This window comes from Armigeres subalbatus, chromosome 1, assembly GCF_024139115.2.
Source record: "Armigeres subalbatus isolate Guangzhou_Male chromosome 1, GZ_Asu_2, whole genome shotgun sequence".
Lineage (NCBI taxonomy): Eukaryota > Metazoa > Arthropoda > Insecta > Diptera > Culicidae > Armigeres > Armigeres subalbatus.
In genome coordinates, this window is record NC_085139.1 from 94,122,802 (window position 1) to 94,137,964 (window position 15,163).

Sequence of the window (15,163 nt, forward strand, 5' to 3'; positions counted from 1 at the left end):
GTTCACTAAATCTTCACTGTGCAAACCAACGGCGATGAAAAAAAATCACTGTCACCGTCCTCGGCGTTCGGACTGGCTAAGTAGTTGAAAAAAAGCTCTAATTCTTGCCGCTCCCTTCGATATAAACCGCCCGCGGCGCTGTTTTCCGCAACCGTTGAGGAATAAAAACTAAAACACACGCAGCCTCCGGAAAAATACCGCTCCAAGGTTTTCTCACTAACAAGATTTCGATCCTATTTTCCGAACAAAATACTGTTCAAATTTAACACTTTTATGGTTTTTCCTCGTCGCCACTTGATGAAAGAGAAACACGTGTGGTTACGTTGCTAGTCCAGATGAAAGTGGACGATCATTTATTTGATCATTACCTCGGAACAACGAGGTAAGATTCGTTTGACGTTTAAGCTCAAGGTGTTTTACAATACAGGTATATACATTTTTGTACAATCTTGGTGTGGGTGACACAACAAGTACTTTAACACAAAATAGTCCAATGAAAAGAGGAATGGCAAATGTTGTCTTAGTAAACACTCAAACTACAAGACGCAGTCTTAAAAAAAACCATTGATTGGTCTGATATCTGTACAGAAAAAAAGCGGTCTTTCATGTTCAAACTATACCAACCTTGATACCAACCCATACTAAGTTTCGAAAGCACCCTAATGTAATGACATTAAGTCAATCAATCTACAATATAACTATTGTTGTTGAAGCTTTCTTAGCTTATATACATGTCTACAATATGTGGAAACATTTTAAAGGTTTTCCCAACACATTTAATTACAACTGGAAACATTCAGACTACAACGACTTTTCTTTTCGAGTCATACAGGGCTATAAGGTTTCCGTGCTAAAGGTTCCAAATGTTAATCAAAATACCAGAATAACCGTTCCGGCTTCCCGACCGATGTGATCTCATTTGGATGCGCGATATCTACAGGGTGATAAAATAAACCTTTTGTGGATCGACTTAGACATTTGTGAAATATCAGACTTGTCGACAACTGGGCAGAACAGACTCCTTATAGAGTACTTTCAGCGAGCACTCAACTCGAAATGGTTATATTTCCATCGTCTGATATTATTTATAAGATTACTGATTTGTTCCTCCTTTTCACCCTGAAATAATAAATAAGTTATCCAGTTTTAGGTACAATTAAAGCCATTTCTTAAAACCAATCCTGTTTCAACGGTGCATTATGTTTTGACTTTCCAAACATTTACCAAATCGCCTTGGCAACTATGATGAAGTTAAGGATGAAGTAATAGTTTCTTAGTTTTTTTTATAGAGCAAGGTGATTTCAGATGGGGGTATGATAATTTCTATGCTAGTACTGCATGAGCGCAAAAAAACTGGGCAGTTGTATGGGACATGAACGTCTTAATTAGTCTTTGCATGGTCAGATATATGGTCGAATATATAACAGGAACACCGTCTTCGACCAGAGGTCGTACAGACTGAACACTTAACACCTAGACAACGGACAGGACATATAACACCCAGTGGACCGGTGGAGAATTTTTCGATCACGAAAAGTTTCCTCCTTACCGGGGCGGGAATCGAACCCACACTCCATAGCCCATGCGTCTAGACGATTGACGTCGCTAACCGCACGGCCACGAAGCCCACAAATTTATTAAGAATTTATCGGCACCAACACTGCACTGTTCAAGAGCACTGTTCTAGCATATCAATTTGTATCCTAGGAAAACAAATACAAGCGACGGCATGCTGAACATTTTTCGTCTAGTAATGGAACACGTGGGCATCTTACGGATAGAAATCAAGAATGCTCGTATGTTTTTGCATAGTTTTAAATCTAGGGAACCTTCGTTACCATGATCGTTTTTGCTCAGTACTGTGTTCAAAGTTCAAAACTAAAATAAATTGGACGTGTTCAAGTTTTGAATTCGAAATTCCGATTGCGACATATTTGCACTCTGTGAAACATGGCTTTTTTTTCTGAAGATGAAATCAACTTCCACGATTTAAATATTATTCTCTAAGATCGCGATGATCATTATGGTGGTGTACTTTTGAGGATCAAAAAATGCTACTACTTCTACAGAATTTCCATTCAAACTATTGCCGGCTTAGAAATCGTCGCATGCCATGTGAATGTAAAGAATAAAGATCTTTGCACAGCTTCAGTGTACATTCCTCCAAATGCCACACTTAATCGTCGACATATTTGGAGCCCTTTTATCATCTCTAGTATTGATATTGGGTGATATGAACGCACATGGTATTGGATGGGGCGAAACGTATGACGATTATTATAGAGCGCCTCTTTTCTATGATTTGTGTGACGATTTCAACTTGAATATTTTGAACATAGGTGAACACAGAATTTTCGCAAATAAGTGGAGAAAATATCTAAACTTTTTTGCAATCTACTACAAATGATACGAAGGCTTCGCCCTTTGGCTGAGAGACCCGTGTCATCTGCAAACAAAGGTTTTTGACACCCTGGTGGTAAGGCAGGTAAGTCAGAAGTAAAAATGTTATACAATATGGGCCCCAGTATGCTGCCTTGGGGAACACCAGCTCTTACAGGTAATCTATCAGATTTAGAATTCTGATAGTTTACCTGCAGTGAGCGATCTGATAAATAATTTTGGATCAGTTTAATAATGTACAGAGGAAAATTAAAATTCATCAATTTTACAATCAAACCTTCATGCCAAACACTGTCAAATGCTTTCTCTATATCAAGAAGAGCAACTCCAGTCGAATATCCTTCAGACTTGTTGAGCCAAATTAAATTCGTAACTCCTAATAACTGATGAGTGGTTGAATGCCCATGGCGAAAACCAAATTGCTCATCAGCAAAAATAGAATTGACATTAATATGAACCATCAATCTATTTAAAATAATCTTTTCAAACAGTTTGATTATTGAAGAAAGCAAACTGATTGAGCGATAACTAGAAGCCTCAGCTGGATTTTTGTCCGGCTTTAAAATTGGAACAACTTTGGCGTTTTTCCATTTATCTGGAAAGTATGCCAATTGAAAACATTTGTTAAATAAATTAACCAAAAAGGATAATGAGCTCTCCGGAAGTTTTTTGATAAGTATGTAGAAAATACCATCATCACCCGGGGCTTTCATATGTTTAAATTTTCTAGCAATAGATCTCACTTCATCCAAATTAGTTCCCAACGAAGGGTCAAAAACATTATCTTGGTTGAGAATGTCTTCGAAGCTCCGTGTAACCTGATCCTCAATTGGACTAGTGAGACCTAGACTAAAATTATGGGCACTTTCGAACTGCTGAGCAAGTTTTTGAGCCTTTTCGCCATTTGTTAATAAATTTTTTTTTTCAAAGTTGGTATTTCTCAGAATAGCGAAACATTTTTGCCTTTCTCGTACAACAAAGTTGTATCGAAAGGCTATAAAATTGCTTCAAAAAAGAACTTTTGATAGAAGGCCCGGAGACCCATAGTATTATATACCAATCGACTCAGCTCGACGAACTGAGGTGATGTCTGTATGTGTGTATGTATGTGTGTGTGTGTGTGTATGTGTGTATGTGTACAAATTTTGTAGACACACTTTTTGGAACTTAGCATTATCCGATTTACTCGCAACAAGTTGCATTCGACGGGGAATGCAGTCCCATTATTTGCTATTGAAAATTGGCTCGATCGGACATTGCATTTTGGATTTATTGAAAAATCATTGTTTTTCCTAAGGGTCCCCCCTTGGAAAAAAAATTCAAAACCAAAAAAAAAAAAATTCCGAAAATGGTGGCAATGTATTTTAACTAATGCAAAAACATGCAAAATGATCGAAAAAATGTGATCTATTCTCCTAAAGAGCTTTTTTGACCTTTCTAATGTGATTTTTTCAATATATTTTATAATGCACGAGAAAGGCATCATCACTGCTAGGTGGATTAATCTGGGTTTTTAATTTCATTTTGCAAATCTCGCCAAATAACTTTCAACGCGGGATCGTGAGTTCTTCGGTATTGCCTTCTTCTCACATTTTTAAGACGGATCAATAGCTGAAGATCGTCGTCAATAATAATGGAGTTGAATTTAACTTCACATTTCGGAATTGCAATGCCTCTGGCTTCGTCAATTAAATTTGTCAAAGATACGAGCGCATTGTTAATATCACTTTTGGTATCCAAAGGAACATCAACGTCAAAATTCTTATCGATATATGTTTTATATAAATCCTAATCAGCTCTATGAGCCAGAAAACACGGCAACAGATACCACAATTGGCGGAATCCTTTGCTTTTTTACATGAATCGAATCACCTGGGCTAGAGGTAGATTCGATGTGCTCAATTTCATCATTAATCAAATCGAACTGATTGCTCAGTTCGATAGGAGAAGAAATAATGTCAACGTTAGATTTAGAAGGAATATCTGAAGTCTCCAGCTTCCTTCTATTTTTTCCGCGCTTGGGCAGGACGGTCTTGAAACCTTGTTTCTTTGAAGGAAGTGAAGAATTCAGAGACTCCCCATTCCTCTTGTTTTTATTAATACTCATTACTGAGCGTGGAGACGTGACCTTCTAAGAGGTTTTTTTCCCAGAACGGTGTCCCTGCAGGATTACCACCGCTTGTCGGAATTTTACTTCCGCAAACGGGTCCAACGTAAAACAAAGGCACGGGTCCTTGCAAAGATCGTAACGGGATCAGTGGGTACAAATAGCGCTGAGAAGCACTATTGAAATTAAAATAGCTTCGAGTAGTATTAAAAACTTTCTTCCGCAAAGAGAGAAAAAGAACCACACAGCACGAAAGCACGATGCGGTCTGAATGTCATTAATTAAAAGCTCTTCTTGTCCTGTGACTCGGCAGCAACAGTCAGATTGTCGTGAGCTTCCCAACCCGTGTTCTGAAAAAAGGCAATGGTTGTTCTCTTATTAATTGGCTCCCACTTGAAGAGCACTGCCCGTTCTTGTTTGTTCTCTATTTAGAGACTTAAAGTTTTGTCACAGAGAACAGACGTTCATCTTTATTCGAGTGCTTGTGTAAAAGTTTGTACTGGTCATTTTAAAGTATGTCGTTATGCTCCCGTTGCGCGGTGCTAGTGTGCTGATGAACATGGTTAAAATTTGCCGTGTTTTACTTTTTAGCGCTAGTGTTCATTCCGAATTGCTCTTAGGCTCGCTCCTAGGTGGCAGCACTACATTGTTTATGTAGTGTATGCCAACGCCATCACTTAGTGAGATTGAGTTTTTATGTCGGGTAGCCTGCGTTGGCGGCGCTGAGGTGCGATTCAAATGTTTACACACGTTTTTACCGAAATTTTGTTCGAGCATCCATATCTGTTCTCTGTGGTTTTGTCCTGAGTCAATACTAGGTTGTTGTTCGCCATGATGGGGCTGCAATCTTCATCATAGCTTCCGATAAAGAGCTTTCCATATTAACCGCTGAATACCGATACAGATGCTGTTGTGTCGATACTGATCCTAGAAAAGCAGGATTTTAACTGAAACATCAGCTTCAGAGATTTATTAAATTTTAATTACATCTACAATTCCACAGAAAAGACCCGACGAATTCTGGCAGCTGTTTCCCATCTGCCAACTAGTGGTCATTAAATGTATACATTTTTCGTTGAATTTTCTGCCTACCGAACACGCCAAACGAAATTGATCGTTCGATTTCGGTGGCATTCGAAAATGGAGCTTATTTACAATTGTGGGTTCACCATATGGAATGGAATGGTGGAATTCTCGTTACAATTTCTGTGGAAATGTTATTTAATTATGCCAAAAGGCAGATGGCACCGTTTCATGCTATGTTGGGTAACATCCAATATTGAACACACGATGGACCGGGTCCTTTTCAATCACTGTTTGAGCTTGCCAGATTTTAACAAGCAGTATCGGAATGTGACTTAATTTATGGACATCGTTTGGTCACCAATGGTAGCACGTTTTTAAAAACAATAATGTTTCATTTAATTAATATCGGTAACCAAATAAGGATTGGTCATTGTCGGCTGTTATTATGAATTCTCTTTATGGCATGACAACGACTTTATGATTTATTGACACCAATATGGGGGTTCAGCATTGTGCAAACGGCTGGCGCACCAACTTTCAAGTAATGTATCTATATAATTTGCATTCGAACCAAAAATAATTAGCCTTTTTTCAAACGTTAGCAACAATTCGTGAAAAAAGTTAACAGGTATAAGACCGTATCGTACTGTCGTTCCTAATTATTTTAAATTTTAATTGAAATGGGTGGTTTTAATTAATAAAATTAATAACTAATATAAAATGCTCAAGTTGCAAAAACACAAAAATTGACTTGACTCTCATTTGTTTGTAGATTTAAAAAAAATTTACATATGCACAGATCCACATGAATTTATTTCTAGAAGCTGATGTAAAAAACGTCTTTTTAAACATTTCCTGCCATGGCCTTCCCCAGTCACGGTTCCCTCCTGAAGGATCTCAGTGAGCCATCGGAAAGTGCATCGCGTTCTCACGTCCCTATGGCAACAGCAAGCACCAATCGGCTGTCCTGCTGCCGAAATTGTCGTAGTCCTCGCCGTTGTCGACGTCGTCGCCGATGCAGAGCGGAAATTTTTAATTAAACCTGGAGCACGTTGTGTCTGCTCGGATTTCGTTTGTCAGTGCGCACACCCACCTGACGGCCAGGGGAATGGTTCCGTCAGGATCCAAATCAACACCTGCTGCAGCGCCGACCTCCACCGATGGCGCTTGTCAGATGATTATTACTTTCGGAGGTGCTGAACAAACGACCGGGGACCATCACCGGGGGCATCATCACCATCCACGGTGGGGCTTTTGGCACTGGTTTTGGGTGCTGCTGCTGTTGACGCTGATGGTGTTGTTTTTGCTCGGTATATATGGGTGAAACGGGTGCTGAATGCAAATATTAAATTTCCGTCTTTTTTTGTCCTCGCGTCAACTGAAATTGTTGTGCATTGTAGGGTGTGTCAAAGCCGTGCTCGGATGCTGCTGCACCTGGATAGGGAAGTGGAAATACGACTTTTTGCAACCCGATGTACGGTACAAGGATGCTTCACGGTACGTTTTTGTCCCAGTATTAGACTCTAGTGTATTCAATTTCGAATGATATTTTTTGATGATTCTCCACTAAAACTAGAACTTAGAAGTGCACTAATTTCTATTACAAGATTAATATAGTAGTTTTAAGTAGTTTTAAGCCAAATCATTAAATATGAACAATGTGGGAAGGAAGGGGGCGCAATAATCCCTAGCGAAGCAAACTTTGCATTAATGTCTTAACTGTTACGATTTGAACGGGTATTTTTGCCTTAAGAAATAGTTAAACAATATGCTGGCCATAAATGTATAACAGTCCCATGTAGATAGGAAGTCAAGCAAATATGGGACTGTATTTTTACCTCATGCAGCAGTTAAATAATATAGCTAGCTGATGCCATCTTAAAATTGGAGAAAATGTCAATCATATTGATAATATTTACATTAAAAGACCCTGATTGATCCACCTAGCGGTGTTTATGCCTTTCTCGTACATTAGATAAACTAAAAAGAATTGAGCGAGAATTTCTCAGCGTGTTTTTTGTATATATTTTGGGCATAACTTTTGATCCCATAGTCCGATCTGGCCAATTTTCAATAGGAAACAATGGGACAGGATTCCCCGTCGGATTGCAAACAAATCGCATCAAAATAAGTACCTAAAAAATGAGTGAGTTTTATTTTGCCCACATACATACACACACGCACACACATACACACAGACAGACATCACGCCGCGCTGGGAGTAGCGCAGGAATGTTGGTTCCAATGACTACTGATACCCCGCGGCGTGGCAGAGGAGTGTGGGTGAGCATTCCAAGTCAGTCTCACATGGTACGAAAGGAATGAGTTGAGTTGTATTGAGCTAGTCTCATAAGGTATGAGCGAGGTGAGTCAGACTCACATGGTATGTCAGAAGTGGGAACCTAAGTGGAATGTCCCACAAGGGATGCCAGAGGGAGTGTTAGGTCGAATGACTAGAGTAGTATGTGTCAGCGCGAACTGAATGAAAGAGGTGAGCAGTCTCACATGGTACGATAAAGGTGGGCATACAAGTTAGTCTTACATGGCATGAGAAGGGTGGGCAGTGCCCACTGGGCACAAAAGTCAGACCCACACGGCATGATAGAGGTGAGCACACAAGTCAGACTCATAGGAGCGTTAGCGTGTGTGCAAGCATGGAGTGCATAAGCGTGAATCAAGGGTTTGGGTGAGCATACAAGTCAGACTCACACGGTATGAGAGAGGTGGGCATACAAGTCAGACCCACATGGCATGAGAAGGGTGGGCACACAAGTCAGACCCACACGGCATGACAGAAGTGCAACAGAGTATGTAGGGTGTGTTTGAGGGTGCGATAGAGTGAGCACCCAAGTCATACTCGCATGGGACGGGTGCCTGTGTGAGCGAGAATGAGCGAGTACGTTTAGTACTGCCATCCCCCAGAAGTAGTACTGGGAGGTAGTTCCTGGGGGAAACGATGGTGGACCCCAAGGGAGTTTAGTCGGTATTACCGGTATGGTCGAGTCCGACTTCCGTACACTTCCGTGTGGTAGTTTGGCAACTACAATGCACGTGTACTGGGTTAGTGTGTAAATGCATTCTCATTTGTAAAAAAAAAAGCACAGGCAGACATCATCTCAATTCGTCGAGCTGAGTCGATTGGTAGATAACACCTTCTATCACAAAATCGCCTTGGAAGTGAATATATAGCCTTTTCGTTACACCTTGGTGTACAAGAAAGGCAAAAATGGAGTTATTTCGCAGCGGGAAAACGGCTTTTAGTCGGCAGTTCTTCACAACTCATAACGCGTCGGCGAATCCGCATTCTGGTGTGAATGTTTCGTCAAAATATCGAAAATTTTGTTTTGTTATCCTAAAGCATGCAGAAAATCTAGAATAGCTCCATTTCAAAGGGCCTAAGAACCACATTGAAATAGTACTTTTTATTCATGGTGATGTAAACAAGCAACAGTAAAAAAACAGGAATAAATAAAATAATTAAATTAAATAATTATGAATTTATTAAGGCTTCTACACGTGATACAGACTAGTGTCACACTTATTCGTTGCACGGTAGCGAAATAGCAGTGAGAAAGATACTATAGTAGGTATTTTGCAATTAGAAAAATAACCTCGAACTAATCAGCGTTTCTCCAATCTGTTTTAGGAATTTTGTAATCCTTTGTTAAAACTCGATACTAGGAGCAGGAGTACGCCCTGTTGGAGGAGTTGGAGAGTGAGACTTTATCCGCAGCGAGCGATCCAGGGTCCATCGCGGAGAGTGCGTTAAAAATACAGCAATGGATAGATCTTACTGACCAGGCTAGCGATGACTCCGGTCTTGTCGACTCGAATCCTGACAATGATTGCGAATCGGTTGAAAACGTGTCTACAGAGCCGCAAATAACGCCGCTTCAACGCAAAAAAAAAATCTACAACAAGGTCTACAGCGCATGCAGTGAGTGGTAGACTCCCTATTCAACGATTACCACTAACAATGTCACATGACAAGCCAATCTCAAACCAGGGGCGTATGCACCCGCAAGCCTGAAGTAAGATACGGCAGCTATTCCATTCTCGCTAGCATCACAGAATATGTGCAATTCTACCCTATTCGTCGACGCGGCGGACATTATAACTTGGTAGCAACGAGGGATGCTGGCTTGACGAACATTCGGCAGCGCTTGCCACTGATCTCGTCGTCCTAACCGCATCCGGAACGCCATATTTCCTGCAGCATGTTCTTTAAGTAGATGAGAAAGTTGGCGATTAGTCACATCGGATCATATATTGCCATCAACGTCCTCAGAACTTCACGTTTTGTAGGTATTCTGGCACCAGAGAGTAGCTCTACATCGTGCTTAGGTTTTTTTTAAACGAAGGTAATCTGCAAGCAGACACCTGGGGAGGCGAACCTAGGTAGTGTGGGGATGGGATCACCACTCATGACCCACTAAAACCAACTTCTCCTTCTCCAGTCATTCCCCCGGCCCGCAATTAAGCAATATTTCGGGGGATGACTATTGGGCATTGCGCCCCCTACATGACGTACACAAGTGCACGTGTGCGCCTCGACTCTCCGACACACATTTGCTCAAGACACACTGGCACCACATGTGCCCCAACACTCACCTGCCTATGCCGCTTGAATGATTGCAAGAATCTTACAGGTACCCTGCAGGGGGTACCCCATGCCTCCATCTCACAACAGTCTCATTCAGTATGGTGTTTACCCCGTCCTGCAACAGGGTGGCATCACTTGTCTACCAAGCCGGAGGCGACCCTAGGTTGGTGGCTCCTTTGCCGCTCCTACCTCAGCTACGAGGCAGACCCTTTCATGTCTCCTATTTCTGAAGTGCCGCAGAAGCATCAACCCCCCGATACTCCTGCCAGGCATAGCGAGACTTTCGTGTCCCCCAATTCTGAGGTGCCGCACACAGATAAAAATATGTTGTGATTTTAAATGTATTTTCATGCACATATTTGGAGCATGCAAATAAACGTAACATTCAATCGATCTCACTATTCTTTTAGATCGAAATAAATGTAAACGGTGCTTGCTTGTAAAATTCAATCAAATTTTATTGATTTTCGAATGCTAATTCGTTTGATGGGATAAGCTGCAATTTTACACGTCGTTGAATTTTCAAAATTATTTGCTGTGCAGAGGTATCTGCCCCCCGATACTCCTGCCAGGCCTAGCGAGACTGCACTCAATCCGTCCCTGGCAGCCGGATCACACTACTGCCTGGGCAGTCACTCTGACCACACGTACCATGCGAGTCTAACTTGTGTGCTCGCTCATACATTCAGTCCCTATCGCTTGCACCACTTGTGCACCACTCTCTTTACATTCAGTCACTCACTCAGTGGGGGTCGTAATACCCCCTTCTCCCATTTGTATCCACTCTGTGCACCTCCTGTGCATCGTTTGGGCGTGGAACACCCGGCACGTCACGCGTGCCTAACACTCACCTACCCGGGCTTTGATGCTGTCAATAGGTCTCGGACAGGTACTTTGCAGGCAGCACCCACCTATTGATATTTCGAAGCCCAGGTAGTCCTCAGTCAGTGTGGTGGTTTCCCCATCCTGCAACGGAGTGGCACCACTCACCTTACATGTCTCCAATTTCTGAGGTTCCGCAGAAGCACCAACCCCCCGACACTCCTGCCAGGCATAGCGAGACTTTCGTGTCCCCTACTTCTAAGGTGCCGCAGAGGTATCTGCCCCCCGACACTCCTGCCAGGCCGCACCAGACTTCAGTCATTCTAACACTACCGACCATGCGTAACATGCGAGTCGAGTCTAAACAATTAAATTTTGAAAGACGCATTGAAGTTACATGGTAAAAAATATCCAACTTAATGATTTTGTTTCGTGTTTGCAACATGAAGTGCAGTATTCTTTGTTTGTTTGTTTCCAAATGTCAAAGACGTACTGTATTGTAATTTTAATGAAACATTGATCACAATTCGAACGTTTTTGACATCTTGATGCAACTTTTTCGTGATTTGATATTTTTTCAATGCTTTCAATGAAACTGAATAGAAACAAAGTGCTTTTAGGAAATGTTGCATGTGGTACTTGGGAGATTATCGTTCCAGACTCTATAGAACAGGGACCATATACCATCCATCCCAGGCGAGTTTTTGAGGCCACCGGTTCGTTCTCGCTTCCTTCCAGGCATGTCCAAACACCGCACCGCACCGGGAACGATTTTGAAACACACCACCAAATGCATTAAACTTACCACTCTAGTGCGGTGCCTGACGAATGAGTAAGCACCTCGACGAGTGCAACACCGCTATCGGTGTCTGTTTTTAACCATCAGCACCGTGTTAGGACGTTTAGCCTAGCACCGAAGCCGGGAACTCCCGATTGTGCAAAGCACCGAGCCGAGTTTTACCGATTATAGATCGCACTCGACTTGGTTTCTTAGGGCTCATTCACAAATTACATAACGCAAAAAAGCACAGATTTGAACCCCCACCCACCCCTCCGTGACTTGTTTGTAACATTTCCTTCCTACCCACCCACCCCCATATGTGACGCATAACGTCTTACTAAAATTTCACAAAAATGATATATTGGTATTTTTAGTGAACTCTTCCTTAACTTCCTTCATAGTGCATGATAATACTGTAAAATTTGAATTTAATTAGAAATTTCGTTTTTTATATTATTTTATTATTCATGTTACCCGTAACAGAACTAAACAAACCCACCCACCCCCTAGACAAACCGTAACATTTTGTAACGCAATGTTGTGTACCCACCCACCCCTTGATGCGTTATGTAATTTGTGAATGAACCCTTATCCGGTATTTCCATACTCTACCCGGTAAAAATCGTTTACTCATTAATGGGTACTTTTTCTCTGCTATCTCTTTCTCTCTGCTGAAAAATTCACCCATTTTGGAAGAATAAGTGGATTTACTCATTTAAATGAGTAGATCCACTTATTCTCCCAAAATGGGTAAATTTTTCAGCAGAGAGACAGAGATAGCAAAGAAAAAGTACCCATTAATGAGTAAACGTGTTTCTCCGTGTAGGCGCACTATGCGGCCTCTTTTGCTAGGTAATGGTTCTGTAAGCGAGAAAGTTATCTTTTGATCCTTGCTTCAGTGTTTCGCGGGTTGCGGGTTGCGGGTTGTTTTGGATAAAAAGCCGATAATCTTTTACGAGGGTGAATAAAGCAACCCCGTGAAACAAGCACTAGTTCTTGAAGCTACCGTTTGTTGGTGTGGCGCTAGTGCTGTTCTTGAAATTTAAAGCTCCGTTCATATTGTACCGTATATTTCGCGCGGGTATTTAATTATGTATCGCAAAATGATTTTCGATCGCGAAAATTTAAATTTTAATAACTTAAGTTATATTGTTCTGTTTTCTTCATTTATCCAGCATTTTACGTGCGGTAATAGCTGCCACAATAAATTATCATCAAAATCAGCCGAAATGATCACCGAAAAAAAAACAATAAATTAATTTCAATAGCCGCCACAATTTAACATGTTCTGGTAAGGTGCAATCTATTTGACTTTTGTCTTGTGTCGTTTGTCATCGCAGCGATCATCATCATCCTCATGAATTTATCATTATTGGCGAATAAAGGTTGCATGAAGAAGAGGAAGTCTAAGGATAATATTTGAAAAAAAATGCACGAGGAAACATACGGGAAGTGTTTTAAAATTCTTCTCAAAAATTTTAGGAGCAATTTGATTTAAAACGGTTAGCAGATTTTTGGCAATTTTTCGATTTTAAATTTTATTTTGTGATATCACACTTGATACACAGTATGAGAAAAGTCAAACCCCGTACTGTTTTCCGTTTTAAATCAAACTACTTCTAGACATTCCAAAATAAGCGGCCGTTAGCGCTCGTAAGATGCTGTAGATGACCACAATTATCATACGATTTTGACAATTTAGGGATGCCTGGACCGGAAATTTACCGAAAAATTAGGGTAACCAACTTGATTTGGACCCCTACATATTTTGGACCCTCCTGTTGACATTTTATTGATATCTGAACTAAATTCAATGCCGCTGCTGCATCCCGCATGGTCTTTATGTAAATAAGATTGCTGCGAATGAGTTTAACTAGTTTCATGTGCGAAAATAACGATATTTGGATGAAATGTTGATGAAATCAATTTTTTTAAGAAGGCAAGCGTTACAATACGTTACGCTTCAAAGCATACATCATTGAATACATCATTGAACACAATCACTTTATGTTGAAATTGCAAATTTAAATCGATGCAATCTTCTCATTGATGCATGTCAATCGAAAGATAAGACTTTGCTTTAGCTCAAATGAAATGATTGACCAAATGATGAAAATTCATTTTTGAACAAACTAAAAAGGGGGGTGTCCAAAATGTGTACATTTGGGGGTCCAAAATATGTTGCACTTTCCAAAACGAAGAATATTTTCATTTCAGATAGTTAAAAATCTAAGCGATTTATAAACATCCGATGTTCATTTCAAACTTCCTTTTCATAAATAAAACTTTCATCTATGAAATTTTGTGATTTTAGCCTGTATCACACGACTCATTTGAAAGATATAAGCGGATATAGCACTTCCTCTAGGGATCCAAAATGCAACATTTACCCTGAACTTGAAAGTGCCAGTTCGAAGATTTAAAAAAATACCCAGTCTTAAAAAAGGCTGATGCACCTCCCAAAACCATTAAAACGTAAATCTATATAATATGATAATTATTGAACTGCCTCTATGAGATATGAGACAGCAACTACTTTTCAGTTGACGAACTTAATTTATCTACTATTTGATCTTGACGCATTAACTCTTTGGTTACAAACTTGAGCTCAATATAATGTGGGCGTCGAAACTAAGATAAATTAATCTAGTCATTGTACGTGTCATCGACAGGTGTTTTATGAAACACTATTGGAACCTTTTTCTTTACATTTGATCTGATCCAACTGGAAGTGGATGTCGCATTTTGGATAAAAAATTTCTTTAAACTGGACCATTTGTGTGTTGACAGAATAATAGTTTTTTGAAGCATAATTGACTTAGCGTTAAAGTCAAGAGACTAAAAATAATAACTATCGAGCTGCCAATGATCATGCACCAAAAGATATTTTAGTTACCAGATAAAGATTGGCCCTTCGGTTCCCTTTGTTCTGCTGTCCGAAACATGTTGGGTACATACCTGTCAAATCGTATGTATTTTTCCATTTTGACATTTAGATCCCCTATCCTCGCCAGCAAAAGATGTTCCGGACAGCGACAACAGCGACAATGTTTATCTGGTAACTAAAATATGTTTTCATGTACCGGAAAAAAGTTCTTTTAGCTGACGAGAAACCTAACCATACTGCTCATGTCGCAAATGTATAATATTTGAATTTTTTATCGATTATGAGTTAATCTTAAGAATCCTAAGTAACCCAAGAATAAAATAAGATTAGTAGTTGTAGGATATATAATGGACATGACAATACATGCAACAGCTTCTTGGACTAGTCACGTTTGTTGATAGATTCCTGATTCATCGAGCAACAAAGACGCAGCATTTGAGAACGCTTGTCAACTCTTCCAAATTCTATTGGACCGACAATGAAGAAGTTGAGTTCCGTTCATTGCAGACTGATGCGATAATAGCGATAAGGACACTT

General features: G+C 40.3%; 1 protein-coding gene across 2 annotated transcripts in view; it reads left to right on the forward strand.

The window, feature by feature from the left end:
- Window positions 1-6,431: 6,431 nt before the first annotated feature.
- LOC134225149 (uncharacterized) overlaps window positions 6,432-15,163 on the forward strand; it is a 37,311-nt gene continuing 28,579 nt past the window's right edge. For both annotated transcript variants that reach the window (XM_062705031.1, XM_062705108.1), the window contains exons 1-2: window positions 6,432-6,843; window positions 6,934-7,030. In XM_062705031.1, coding sequence (XP_062561015.1) covers window positions 6,642-6,843; window positions 6,934-7,030 — 299 coding nt within the window. In that variant the 5' untranslated portion in view covers window positions 6,432-6,641. The remainder of the gene's footprint in view (window positions 6,844-6,933; window positions 7,031-15,163) is intronic.